This window comes from Crinia signifera, chromosome 12 (assembly GCF_055691185.1).
Source record: "Crinia signifera chromosome 12, ASM5569118v1, whole genome shotgun sequence".
NCBI classification, from domain to species: domain Eukaryota; kingdom Metazoa; phylum Chordata; class Amphibia; order Anura; family Myobatrachidae; genus Crinia; species Crinia signifera.
In genome coordinates, this window is record NC_139228.1 from 19,472,811 (window position 1) to 19,487,445 (window position 14,635).

General features: G+C 44.3%; 1 protein-coding gene and 1 long non-coding RNA gene across 6 annotated transcripts in view; one reads left to right on the forward strand and one right to left on the reverse strand.

Annotated features, from left to right (window-relative positions):
- LOC146050176 (uncharacterized) overlaps window positions 1-14,635 on the forward strand; it is a 135,371-nt gene that overhangs the window by 21,860 nt on the left and 98,876 nt on the right. The gene's annotated exons all lie outside the window — the stretch shown is intronic.
- Window positions 5-14,635, reverse strand: part of LTK (leukocyte receptor tyrosine kinase) — a 156,861-nt gene continuing 142,230 nt past the window's right edge. The window contains exons 25-29 of the mRNA XM_083167062.1: window positions 14,126-14,218; window positions 11,892-11,993; window positions 6,925-7,059; window positions 5,498-5,588; window positions 5-3,811 (exon numbers count right to left, since the gene is read on the reverse strand). Coding sequence (XP_083023188.1) covers window positions 3,425-3,811; window positions 5,498-5,588; window positions 6,925-7,059; window positions 11,892-11,993; window positions 14,126-14,218 — 808 coding nt within the window. The 3' untranslated portion in view covers window positions 5-3,424. The remainder of the gene's footprint in view (window positions 3,812-5,497; window positions 5,589-6,924; window positions 7,060-11,891; window positions 11,994-14,125; window positions 14,219-14,635) is intronic.

The following is a 14,635-nucleotide window of genomic DNA, read 5'->3' on the forward strand; positions in this document are numbered from 1 at the left end:
TAAATAACTTTTATTATTTATTTTACTACAATAGTTCCATCAATCGCATTTGTGCAACACTACACCTCACTTGATATCCTTGGCGTGACCCATAGAATGTTGAAGCATGTACACAAAATGAAGGCAGCCATTATGTGCACTGAACTAAAGGTGCGTACACACTGGCCAAGTTCGTCAACGGTATCAGCTGTGCTCCGTGGCGACACCGGCTGCCCATTCCGTACATGCAACCGTATGAGTACATGTGAAATTGAGCTGCATCAACAGATGGCATGAGGGAGAAGGGGGGTCGGTAATGGCCCTGCGGTGGCACACACATTAGACGTTCGTACCATACATACTGCGGCAACAATTTAAATAGAATCTCTCAGAAGGACCAAAATATATATATATATATATATATATATATATATATATCACTCTGTGGGGTGTATTTAATGATTTCTGCGAGCGGTGACCGTGAGCAGTGCTGACTGCTCGCTGTCACTGCTCGCGCGGTCAGTATTCAACTGACTACATGCACACACCATTTCCACCTTGCTAGGTTTCTGTAGCAAAGGGGAAACGGCGTGTGCGGCCACTAAAACAGCAAGGCTCGCAGCTAAATGCTGTGGGCTCCCTGCATTAGCCGCGAGCCTCGCTGTTTGGGGTAATCCTTGCCATCCTCTGACAGTGAGGATTCCCCCAGAATGTAAAATACAGCGAGCGGCCGGCGTGTAGGTTAAACGGCGAGAATCGCTTGTTTTCGGCCATCCCAGCCATTTAACCCCCTCGCTGGCCGCATTGAATACGACCCTTTGTGTACGCACTTTTAGCTCTTAGCTATCCATTGACCTAGGAATCGGTGAGGCACAAGGTGCCTACACACATGCATAACTTACAAAATGCCACCTGTGCAGACAAATACATCTTCTCTGTTATCCAAAACCCTGATTACACGAGAGCAGCAAAAATAATGAAATCTATGCAAAAAGACCAGCGCTTAACACATTGGCATGGGTCATAGGGTCCAGTTTGAAGGTGGACATACATTAGGTTGACCACGAACGGTCGTCAGAGCTTAGGTTGATACATGACATCGGTCGGAAGGTCGACCCAAGCATTAGGCCGACAATGGGACGGTCATCAGTCAAAGGAGTTTTTCATGTTTTTATGTCCCGCCTCGATATGGACACCGTATCAGTGTACTGCTGCACTCGCCATGCTTTGGTTGCGGTGCCTTGCTGTACTTGGCACACTATCCTATTCTCCCGCCACACCTTAGTGGATGGTAGAGTATGAAATACCGGCTCTTTTTGCCCCCCCCCCCCAAAAAAAAATAATCGTGAAAAACTCATGTCGAACTTCTGACCTTAGGCCTGATGACCTATGTCATGTGTCGACTAGCCCTGTCGACCTTTACTGGTTGATTTTCATACTGTATCCCTGAACACATGATGTGTCGCCGACCCAGAAGTTCACGTGGCAGATCCAGTGTGAAGAGTTGTCCGTCCCGGGTAATATGGCAGTGATGGGTTGGGACTTCAAGCAGAAGGGAGTTTAGCAGAGTAAGTGTCCAAGTTCTTAAAAAATAAAAAGATGGCTTTGCCTCCATAAATGTTCCATAAATGTGTAGCAGAGTAACGCTGCATAACTGAAGCTCTTGTCAGAACTTGCATTTACACCTAGAACTTCATGCTAAGTTTTCCTATAAGGATAAAATGTTCCTCTACTCCTGTACAGATGGGAGCTGTGCAGCAATCAGTAGATTAGAAGTGTGTCTGGCGTATCTTACAATATCCGCAGGATTTGGGTGCCTTGTATTGTGGAGAGCAGGGACGTGTCTGTCTTGGTAATTCTGCCTATATGCTGGTAAACCAACGACCGATGAAGGACAGGGGTTTATTTACAAAGCAAGCTGGCACGTCTGATTGTGTTCATGACCGGTTGAATGAAAAGGACCATCCTTTTATTTAGTAAAAAATGGGTTTTAAAACCGTTGTCTTTTAAATATCCCGCATAAACCCGGTCGGAAGAGCTGGGTTGCTTCATAAATAAACCGGACAGTGCATATTATCCATAGACTGTAACCAGAACTCATCAATTTTTCCACGGGGCGAGCGGAGAAGCTCCGCATTACATTAATTAGCTTTTTTATTTTTTAACTGCATTTGAAAAATGATAGACTCTGTGGGGGTGGGGGTGGGGGGGGTAAATTTCCCCCTGGGCATCTTATGAATGTACATATCATCTTCACATGTATATCAGGCCACCAGTTTTCGTGAGACCCTCGTGTTTTGGTCTCACATACATAAAGACAAGATGGCTCCTATGATGGTTCCTGCGTAACCTTCATGTAAACAAATCTCCCAATACTTCATCAGGTAAAATCGGGATAATAGCCAGGCCCGTAATATTTCGGTTTACCCAAATCCCGCTTTTCACCCATTTTGGGAAGAAACCCCTCTCCTTTGAAAATCCACAAACATTCGGCCTGATTCAGACCTGATAGCTGCTGTATGAAATTGTAGAGCCCTGAGATCAGATAACCACCGCCCGCCAAAATGAAAACCCGCCCTGTGCAAGTGTGAATGGCTAGCGAAAATCGCACCAATCGGCGGCTAGCTGGGAATCCATTCGGAATCCGCTCACCGTCGAATGATGTTTCCAGTGTGTGCAGTTGGTGCATAACCCAGAACCTAGATACAGGCTGATCGAGGCCAGAGCTGAAGTCACAAACACGGTCTATGAAAACGCATGGGCGCGCCTGCATTTTTCCCGATGCGTCCAGAGAACGGTCTGATACCAAAACCCGAGTGTCGTCTTCCTCTCGATCAACTTCGATCAGAAAAGACGCTAGCTTTACCTGCCGAATGGCCTCGCGCATACGTTCTGTACGCATGCGCAGTTGATAGCTGATCTGCTGCTTTACAAAATCGCAGGGCTGTGATCAGGTCTGAATAATTCCCGTTGTAACGGAACAATTTGTTATTCAGCTCTATGAAACTTCAACGAGACTTTTTAGGTTGCATGGAGCTCGTTTAACACAATTGTGTAGCGCTAGCAGAATACCTTCTGCATCTTACCTTATTGCCAGTCAAATGACAAGCACACTTGAAAGGGCACAGAACAAATTATAATAGTAAAAAATAATATCTATATACTGGGAAGTGAGGTCAAAGCCCAGTCTAATGGTCTTTGCTACAGTCTCTTTAGAAATATAATTCACAGTGTTTACTGGGAATGTCTGAGGTTTTTTTTGTTTTGTTTTTTTTGTAATTTTCTCTCCAACTTGTACTAAGTGAAAGTGGTCTGAGGGTGCAGTGCGTTTTTTTCTTTGGAACTGCTAAATCTTCTGGCCTGCGGTGAGGTTAGATCCCACAGTCCCGAGGTTGAAACCTGAGTCTTCACATCCCAGCTGTACACTAAGACGCTAATAAGCAAGTCAACAGGTGCTTTCCATTACCCAAGAACCATAAGTTGGGTTCCAAAGATTTTTGGATTTGTTCTTTACTTTATGGGACATTTGGGTTTTTGTCTCTGTCGTGGAAATAGGGTTTGGTTGGACCCAGGAATCCTCTGGGGACTCGGCGACACTTTGTAAGGTTGGTGCCCGGATGTTCCAGCCCACCAGGTTCTCTACCCGTAACTCCTCAGGAAGGACTCCAAGTTTATGTTCCGTTGTCTGTGTGTCCAACGTTGGGGGGAGAGAAGGGTTCCTCACCAGAGGTGTTATCCCATTACAGATGCTTGGTCGCATTATTGTATGGCCTTCATCTTCAGGAGCCGGACCACTTTCCACCGGGAGCGCTGTATTGATCACATCTGGGTCCTGTAACATGGGAGACTAGTTAGTATCTCCTAGGCTAAAACAAAGACCGGTTTTGAACTAGAACAATGCATTTTAAGTTTTTTTGGTTGTTTGAATAAATACCCATTTAAGTGTACCTTTCCTCCACATATACAACCAGACCCACTGAGGGGCTAATTCAGAGTCGGCCATGTCTCTGTGTACAGATGTAAGTGTCGAGTTATTCTACAGTGTCATGCGCAGATAGGAATAAAGTCCACGGCCAGCTCTGTCCTATTCTGAGTCGAGAGGATCTTCTCCGGATCTGTCTTTGCGCTATTCTTATGGGAGTATTGTGGGCATGCAGCTTGAGTCCTGTTCTATTCTAAGGGGGTATGGGGAAAGGAAGCCTGTTTAAGACAGCTCTCTTGCACCCACTGTAGCATGGAGTATGTTGCAACTAATCGGGATTGCTGGGGCTGTTGATGGAAATAAATGAAGTCACGCAGATCCTCAGATCTAGGAGACCTTGAAATTTCTTTGCCTAGTAACCAGGCCTAGATGACGTGAATTTATTAAAATATCATTAATTCAATAATGACTTGTCCAAATCAAATTCTAGCCCATATGAATAATGGAGTAACTGAGCTGAATAAATTCTAAATATTGGGCTTAAAGAGAGAGTGGTTAAGCAATTGCGGAAGCCGTTCAGAGGACAAGTGATTGGAGCTGGGGGTGCAGGTAAATTATCCCTGAGGTGTTGGCTGATAACTGCCCCCGTCTTCTGTAACTTAGTTAGGGCATTTTTTATTAAGGAATTAGTCCATTATTATTATTATTATTATTATTATTATTATATATTTTTATGTGTAAAGTTTGCTTTGGCCTTTGCAATACATGTACATACAATCAAGTTATCTGTTACTATCTTTCACTATTTTTCAAGTAAAGCATTTTCTATATTTTACAAGTTGATGTTGGACTGAAATTATTTCAGCGTTTGCCTTAATATTTAAGGGTTATAAAGTATACATCTAATTCTGCGTTATCAGCTCTATGGAAGCTTGCGTTAGAATAAGGTGGTCGGCTTCTTAGCATTAACAAGGCCAATTTGAATCTGACTCTGAATCGGCCTATAATACTGAGACGACTTGATATACTGAACAGAAAAACCTGGGTACTTGTGTAGTTTCACGGCGCCAGTAAATCGCATGCGATTTACATCCAATTTGCATACGATTCGATTTGCGATGCGATTTAGTACCTGTTCGTAACCCCACTATCCACTACTGCATGGAGTTGATTTTATATGGTGCAGTGAGCCACCGAGCCAGAAGTGTGGCAAAGGGATATGGATTACTTTACATGTATTCCGCTTCCCCACGCGGGGCTCGCCACGCTTCGTGTTAATGAATACATGTCAAGTAATCTGTGTCCGCTTGCCACGCTTCGGGCTCGCCACGCTATATAAAATCATCTCCATGCCATAGTGGATAGTGGGGTTATGAACAGGTACTAAATCACATCGCAAATCGCATGCGATATCGGGTGGCGCCGTGAAACTACACAAGTACCATAACCTGTCCTGCACTGAGCAAGCCTGACAGAGGGGATGCAAGGTGTCTGATTTGTATGGATGTTGTCAGTCTGCACAAACCGGTGTCACACTCTCAAAGCCGAGAGTGCGGAACGGTGACTGTAATAGCAGACCTAGCTGGGGACTTATACCTGAGTGCAGTAGATGATCCGCTCCAGGATGGTTGAGAAGTTGGGTCGGTGATCTGGAGTGTGCTGCCAACACTGTGTCATTATTCGGTAGCTAAAACAAGATGCGAGAGCAGGGGAAGCATCAGACGGTGTCTAGTTACATACATTTGTGTGTCTGCAAGGAGTGAATCGCGTGATTTGAGGGATCAAAGAGATGTACGCAATGCTGATATTTATAGGGTCGAGTGATTATGGGCAAACTGGGCATGCACCATGGTACCGCAGTGATGTCGCTCGCATGAGGATTGACGGTCAGGAAAGTAAGTAAGTTATCAAAATTGCAGGCATGTTATAACAGTTTTCGGGGCGTGCCTCAGCTTACAACTGCGATAAGCAGAAAACATGGCTCCGGCATCTCAGATCCCGCGGCCAGAGAGTCTATGATCAAAGTATACGCAACTGCCGCTGCACGTTTGTACGTAGTTGCTTGGAGCAGAGAAGCTGCCGGTGGGCAGGTGGCTTCAACATTGGAAGATTTGGGTGGCAATTCCACCGATGTAGCAATAGCACCTGCAGTGTAGGCGTTGGGTGGCTTTGGGCACTGGGGGATTGTGGGGGCTATTGCCTGTCCTGTTGCGCATGCCCCCATTGAAAAGTTCTCCCAATATGTATGCTGCCTCAGAGGAAACCGTTATTAAGGATGCTAGAGGAGGCAGCTGCAATTCGGGAGGAATATTTTTAATGGGGTCTAGTGCGACAGACCCGAGGTGGCGGTCGTGGAGCGGAATCCCTTGACAACAATTGAACAAGCAGGACATAGGGCAAGATCTGCCCTCTGGCTGTCGAGGGAGGAATACCCTGATGACGAGCATGTACCGAACCATTGAAGGTGCCTGAAACTTTTTTAGCAGGGGGGCACCTGATTTTATAATTTTTATTTTTTATTTTTATGCCACTGGTCAATTCAATTGTGTATGCACACTCTATGTCCTTTCTAAAAATAAACACATTTGAATAGTGCCCCTGATCTCCGGTCACTTTACTTTCCCAAATAGAGCAACAATTGATTTGCTCAGTTGGGTGCCATCTAGTGCCGTCTGCAGGGAAATACAATTGAATTCAACCCTTTATGCACATTATAGCTGCACGTAGTAAATTAATTAGTGTAAAAAATCTGAATCAGACCCAGTGTAAGAACGGCAGAATATGCCATCTTGTAACACTCTCACACACAGAGGTGCCATTGTCTACTTCTAGCATTAAGAAGTGGATTGACTATTACTATGACCATCCATTCATCCAACATACCGTATTTAGCAGCAATGTGAATAGTAATTTTATAACTGGTTACACATGCATGCAGACATATATATCCATCAGGACCACAGAGCTTAGATGAATATTTACAGCTGGCATGGCGGACATACTAATGTGGATATTATACTCACACTGGTCCTGGGCAGTTTTTGGGGGGATCCATGCGCCCGCCGCTTGTAACAAACTCTAGCACTTCCTGGTTAGTTTTGCACGGGTATGGCATGTAGCCCAAAGAGAAGATCTCCCAAAGCAAGACTCCAAAGGACCTACAGCAATATACAAAGCCTGCATGTCATTCCCAGAGAACACTAGAAACATAGAAACATAGAATTTGACGGCAGATAAGAACCACTTGGCCCATCTAGTCTGCCCCTTTTTTTACACATGTTACCTCAAACCATATTTGATCCTTATTTTTTTTGTAAGGATATCAATATGCTTATCCCAAGCATGTTTAAATTGTACTACTGCATTTGCGTCTACCACCTCTGATGGTAGGCTATTCCACTTATCTACTACTCTTTCTGTGAAAAAATTCTTCCTCACATTTCCCCTGAATCTTCCTCCCTCTAGTTTCAGTGCATGTCCTCGTGTTCTGTTGCTCCTCTTCCTGTGAAGAATGTCTCCCACCTGGACCTTGTTAAAGCCCTTGATATATTTGAAAGTTTCTATCATGTCCCCCCTTTCCCTTCTCTGCTCTAAAGTATACATATTAAGATCTTTTAGTCTTTCCTGGTACGTTTTGTGATGTAGGCCATGCACCATTTTAGTTGCTCTTCTTTGTACAGTCTCTAATGTATTTATATCCTTCTGGAGATATGGCCTCCAGAACTGAACACAATACTCTAGGTGAGGTCGTACCAATGACCTATACAGTGGCATTATTACTTCTTTCTTTCTACTGCTGATACCTCTCCCTATGCAACCAAGCATCTGACTTGCCTTCTTCATTGCTTTGTTACATTGCCTTCCTGCTTTTAAGTCCCCTGAAATAGTGACACCTAGATCCCTCTCTTCCTCAGTAGTTTCCATTATAGTGCCATTTATACTATATTGAGTCTTTGGATTTCTGAGACCCAAGTGCATTTTTTGGCATTAAACTGTAGTTGCCATTCTCTTGACCATTTCTCTAATCTGCCTAGATCCTCAATCATTTGTTTTACCCCTCCTGGTGTGTCTACCCTGTTGCATACCTTTGTGTCATCTGCAAAAAGGCACATTTTACCCTCAATTCCATTTGCAATATCACCAATAAAGATATTAAAAAGCACCGGTCCAAGTACAGATCCCTGGGGTACTCCACTTGTAACCTTTCCCTCCTTTGACTGTACTCCGTTTACTACAACTCTCTGTTTTCTGTCCTGCAACCACGCTCTTATCCATTCAACTATCTTAGAATCCAATCCCAAGCTTTCAAGTTTATTTAACAGTCTGCGATGTGGGACAGTGTCAAAAGCTTTACTAAAGTCTAGATAAGCTACATCTACAGCCCCACCTTGATCTATTACTTTAGTCACCCAGTCAAAAAAGTCAATAAGATTTGTTTGACATGATCTTCCCCCAGTAAACCCATGCTGTTTTGGATCCTGTAAATTGCTGGTTTTGAGATATTCTACAACTCTTTGTTTTAAGAGTGTTTCCATCAATTTCCCTACTACTGATGTAAGGCTCACTAGTCGATAGTTGCTTACCTCTTCCTTGCTTCCACTTTTGTGCAGTGGGACTACATTCGCTGTTTTCCAGTCCTCTGGGATTACTCCAGTAGCTAGTGACTGGTTGAATAATTCTGTTATTGGTTTTACCAGCTCCCCTTTAAGCTCTTTTAGTATCCTTGGATGTATCCCATCTGGCCCCATTGATTTATCCACTTTCAGTTTTGAGAGTTCTGTGAGGACTTTCTCCTCTGTAAATGTACTTGTCTCTCCCTCAGTTTTCTGACTATACTTGCAACTTAACTGTGGCCCCTTCCCCTCTCTTTCAGCAGTGAATACTGAGCAGAAATAATTATTAATATTATCTGCTATTACATTGTCCCCCTCAAGAAAACTTTCACTCTCTGTCTTCAGTCTAATTATTCCACTTTTTGTTTTTCTCCTTTCACTTATATACCTAAAAAAAGTTTTCCCCCCTTCACCCACTGACTGGGCCATTTTCTCTTCAGCCTGTGCTTTTGCACATCTGATTACCTTCTTAGCCTCCTTCTGTCTAACAAGATACACCTCTTTGTCCTCATTCTTCTGCGTCTGCTTAAATTTCTTAAAGGCCAACTTTTTTGCTTTCACAATACTTGCTACTTCTTTTGCAAACCACAATGGCTTTCTTTTTCTTGTGTTTTTCCTAACTCTTTTGACACAAAGTTCTGTTGCTTTTAGAATTGCACTTTTTAATTTTTCCCACTTCTCCTGCACTCCTTCCAAGTTCTTCCACTCTGCCAAAGAATCCCTTACAGAGTGTCCCATCTCTACAAAATCAGCCTTCCTAAAATCTAACACCTTTGTTTATGTGTGCGATGAGTCAGTCTCTGTCTTTATTTTGAACCATACTGCTTGATGGTCACTGGATTCCAGATTTTCACCCACATTTATGTCAGATATTCTGTCACCATTTGTAAGTATTAAGTCTAATATTGCGTCCTTACGAGTGGGCTCCCTCACCAATTGCTGGAGGGATGCTCCTTGCAAGGAGTTCAGCATGTCCCTACTTCTGGTGGAACTTGCAACAGGCAGCTCCCAGTTTACATCAGGTAGATTAAAGTCTCCCATGATTATCACCTCTCCTTTTAATGCCATTTTATTGATGTCCTGCAATAGGCTCTTGTCTAGTTCCTCTTCCTGACCTGGTGGTCTGTAGATCACCCCTATACGAAGAATCGCCTTCTCCCCTGTTTCTATGGTCACCCAAAGGGCCTCCGTTTTTTCTTCAATACTTTGTATTAAGGTAGTCTTTATATATTTTTTCACATATATTGCAACCCCTCCTCCAATTTTTCCCATTCTGTCCTTCCTAAATAAAGTATATCCTGGTATAGCTATGTCCCAGTCATAATTTTCATTGCACCATGTCTCTGTAATAGCCACAATATCCAGTTCATCCCTTGTCATTATTGCAATTAGTTCTGGGATTTTATTTCCTAAGCTCCTAGCATTTGCACACATAGCTCTTAAAGTTGTGTTTGTGCTTCTCCTGCTGCTAGCTATGTTCATCTTTCTGCCTATATCTATTCGGTTTTGATCGACATTATCTTCTGTTGCAGTGGATAGGCTTTCTGTTCCATTTGCCTGCAGAGACAATACCTCTAGGTTGGGGGAGAGCCAGGTGCCATTACACCTATTCAATTGTTACCTGGAAATTGTCTCTGATAGTGACTTACGTTCTAGCCGTATAGAATTTGTGTTTGCTTCGAAAGCAGTGCCAGAAATGCCTGGCACATCACACTTCTGTATTCATGTCTACTGAATTTTTTTACCATGCAGGTAAAACTGGATGTAATTGAATAGCCACTGGCTTAAAAGTCTGATGCTACAAACCTTTACTCATGTGGTCAGCTATAAGCCATTGCAGCAGCTGACTGGTCTTTGCAGTGGCACTGCATCATCATCCCAGCCATAATGGCCAATAGCACTGATGCCTGCTAGGCCACCAGGCTCTTGTAGACGCTTCCTCTGCACTGTAAGTCATTTCAAGAGTTCTGTCTCTGTTCTAGGGTTCCTATTGGTTCCTTGAATAGTTAAAGCACAGGCAAGGCCTTAGTGCATTGCCAGTTGTAGCTCCTGTACTGCCAGACGTCACCTGCCCTGCTGCTGCTACAGATAGAGTGCCGCTCGCTCTTGCAGGGGATGGTGTGAGACGCGCGTGCATGTGAGACGCGCGTGCATGTGAGACGCACGCGCGTCTCAGTCAGATGGGGCGCCTCTCCGCCGGCGATCGCCAGCAGCCAGATTCTAGTGCTGGCGGAGCAATAGTGAGAGGCGCTCCATCTGTAGGTCCTGCCTGCCATTCTTGCAACTTATCCCTGGTTGTCCCTTGTCCCTGTGATTCCTGCCTGCACCCTGCCTTTGCCAGACCTGCGTCTGCCCATAGAAGATTTTGATTGTCATTTTCTAGGATGCAATAGAGAAATGATAGAGAGAACCTGATTGCTATGTGCAACATCACCTCTTTTCATTTTTTTGAAGTTTACCTCCTAGTTTCCACATTGACTCTGTTATCCGTGTTCAGTCCTGGTGGCATCCAAGTACTAGGGGAACTTGCTTCTGCAGGAAATGACGCCCTTCTAGTCATTCGGGGGCAGATTTATTAAGCTCGGTGAAGTGATAAAGTGTCTGGTTTTTATCACCGGCCAATCAGCTCCTAACTGTGAAGTTACAGGCTTGGCTTGAAAGATGACAGGTAGGAGCTGATTGGCCAGTGATATAAAAGACAGACACTTTATCACTGCGCCACGCTTAATAAATCTACCCCCTCTGTGAACTAGGCGTGCCCTATCACTTGATTGAATCAGGCACTGTATTTAGCCTTTAGGTACTTCAGCCCCCAGTGCATGACTTAGGACTTGTTTGGCATTACACTGTAGTTGCTGCGCCCTTCACCATTTCTCTAGTCTACGTAGATTGTGTTCTCTGCAAGGCATACTTTCCCTCCAAGACCATTTACAATGTCACCACTAAAGGCCTCCATACACTATGCGATTTGTGCCTGATTCCGGTGGATCAGGCTAAGAAATTGGGTGAAATCTGCCCAAATAGCAAGTGTCTGATGTCTGATTTCATTCATGGTCCCGTGCACATCGGACCGTAGATCATACGTGCTTCATATAAGATTTTTGGGTCGGACCCCCTCTCGTTGGCAAGGAACCGGGATCGCATGCAGAAGGGCCGCATGCCATGAATCACATGCGATCCTGCCGCCCAGGATGCTCGCGGGTGAGTCAAGGGGAATTGGATGCGACTTCTCCAAAAGGAGAAGTTGCATAGTGTATGGGGGCCTTAAGGATAATAAAAAGCATTGGAGAGGTCTGACTATCTCTTATTCTGTCATTAAACACAATTTGGTCACTTCTTTTATACGGCAATTTCTATGAGATTCTTAGCTTTGTTACCAGGTATCCGTCTTAGACGTGAAGATTCCCTCCAGGAAAGCCTCTGGGGGCATCCACTTTACTGGCAGCATAGCTCTCCCCCCTTTCCTGTAGTAGCTGGCTCTGAAACACAACACCGTATATGTTACACAGAGGCTAGAACATCTGCTCCAGGCTTTCTATACATCAACCAGGGATGGGGAACTTTTTGCCCTCCAGCTGTTGTTGAACTACGCATCCCAGCATGCCCTGCAACAGGTTTAGCATGGACAAATAACAAAACTGTAGCAGGGCATGCTGGGATGTGTAGTACAACAACAGCTGAGGGACCAAAGTTTCCTCGTCCATGCTATACACCGAATCATACCGGCCTATCAGCACACTCTGTCATCATCTTCACTATGAGCAAATAATAGGAAGATTCACATTGGAGTGAGACATAGAAAAATGGGGTCTACACATATCTATATGATCATGTGACTGGCATTCTCTTACTCCAAATATTAGGCAGAGCTAGGGATGGCCATCGTAGTGATCGCCATCAATGGTTGCCATTGATGACGATAGTGAAATTGTCATTGATTGTGGCATAATATGTAGTGGATGACCAGCGATGACTTTACCTATAGATGCTTATCCCTTTTCTTTGACTGAGTGGCCTATGGGCCATCAGAACCAGGGTGGTGGGGCTCCGTGTCCTGGCAACTTGGAGGGAAATAAAAAAAGAGTTCTGGCAGTGCTGTGCCATCAATGGAGGGAAACCATCTGGTTCTCCCATCGATGGCAAAACTATTCTACATCGGCCACAAACCATTGAGGATTCCGAATCCTCGATGTTCGATGGCCATCCCTAGGCAGCCGTTCTCTGACCAGTCAGAGCATTACCATTCATTCCAATGGTAGTGTCCGTGGAGGACTTGTCATTAGCGTTGGATAATATGGATATTTGTTTGACCTAGTTTATGGGATGTTTTCATGGAACATAGAGATGTGTGTATTATATTTTTACAGGTGCCAGTGTGCCCTCTCTGCCAGGGCATGCTGGTACTTGTGGTTTCGATAATAGCTTTACTGCTGTCATTACATGACCTACATTTTCTTTTGTATGGTCTAAAACCCTGGGATTCTATCCCTGTGCTGAGCGGCTTAGGGCTGGTGGGCGCTATTGCTGGAGTAGCCCACGGTGAGGGCCCCCATTGCTATAGAGCCACCAACCCTGAAAGCTAAAGTCTAGTGCTGAGCAGTGGAAATTCAGAGGAAACCTTGTTCTTTGTCTCCATGCTTTTTTCTCTATGTCCAAGCTATGGCCCTCCAGCTGTTGTGAAACTACAAGGTCCATCATTCCTTGCCACAGTTTTACTATAGGAAATGCTAAAACTATGGCAAGGCATGCTGGGATGTGTAGTTTCACAACAGCTGGAGGTCCATAGTTGGACATGCCGGATCTAGGCTGATTTAAGGTCTAGGGCTGTTTATCGTTTTTTTATGTTTTTAAAATGTAAAGTTTAAATATTGGAATATTTTCACATCAAATAATTGGGTTGCATGGTACCTAGGGATCTGTACAGAACGCAAGTTTTGCAGGGGTTCTACCAGTGGAATTGGTGCAGGGATGGGTATGGTCTGTGGTTTATAAAATGACATTAAATCCAATGCATATCTATATCACGACGCCCTGGAGTATTAAATGTTTTTTTTCACGACACCGCTAGGCTAACACTTTCTTATTGTGAAGTTCATAAAAACGTACTAAATGAACTAGATTGTGCTTATAGGTCATCCTGGGGTCAGTTACAGTATATGGTGAGGAACAGGTTTGTCTACATATGATTGGTGGACACCAGCTCTGGTTTTAATGATTACATTGGTCATAAATAATTTGAATTATGTCTGGACCACCAATCCAGGGCACCGAGTTTGGGAACCGCCGATATTATTTTAATGAGGAGATGTCTACTTTCAGCAAAAGTTAAGTCCTGCGTTATAATGAACTCACAGCACCAACATAGGAATATATTCTAAAGACGCCCCATATACTGTATCTTAGCTCTGTTAGTCCAAGCATGTCTCTTCCAATAAGGTGACACCTGGAGGTTAATGAGTTTAGCAAGCCTGTGGCTACATTGCGATGGCAGGACCCGGGGCTGACAGTTGTAAACACAATCGGCTGTAGAAAAGCATTACATGTATATGTAGAATAAAAAAAAAAAAGTTACTACATATAAGTAGTCTTCTGGTAACCTAGACATCCTCACCTGTAAATATCACGCGCCATCCCAAAGTCGCCGATTTTGGCCACACGTACTGTACTGGCGTAGGTCAGCAGGCAGTTTCTGGCTGCAATATCGCTGGTGGAAGAAAGTTCCGGTATTGATAAATTTATACGCGTAAGCGGTCATAGCATTTGTGTGACATGAGTACTTTTGTAGTACTACTAGTGGAATCAATAGAACTTATAGCAATGTAACAGCATAACCCAGAAATATGCTTTTGCTGTTCTGATGAGCAGTGGCGTAACAATAGCTCTGCAGATCCCGCGGTGGCTTGGAGGTGATAGGTAAGTTTGGGCACCGCGGGTTCTACGGAACCTATTGCTGGGGGTTAATGGGGCCGCCACCGCTGCCGAATCAGTCACCCTCCCCCTGCTCACCGCCCTGCCCCTCCTCATTACTGCCGCCCACCAGTCCACTGCTGTCCGCCGGAACCAGCAGATCCTCCTGTCTGCAGTCCCAGTGCTCCTCCTGTTAGAATGTCACTTGCAAAAT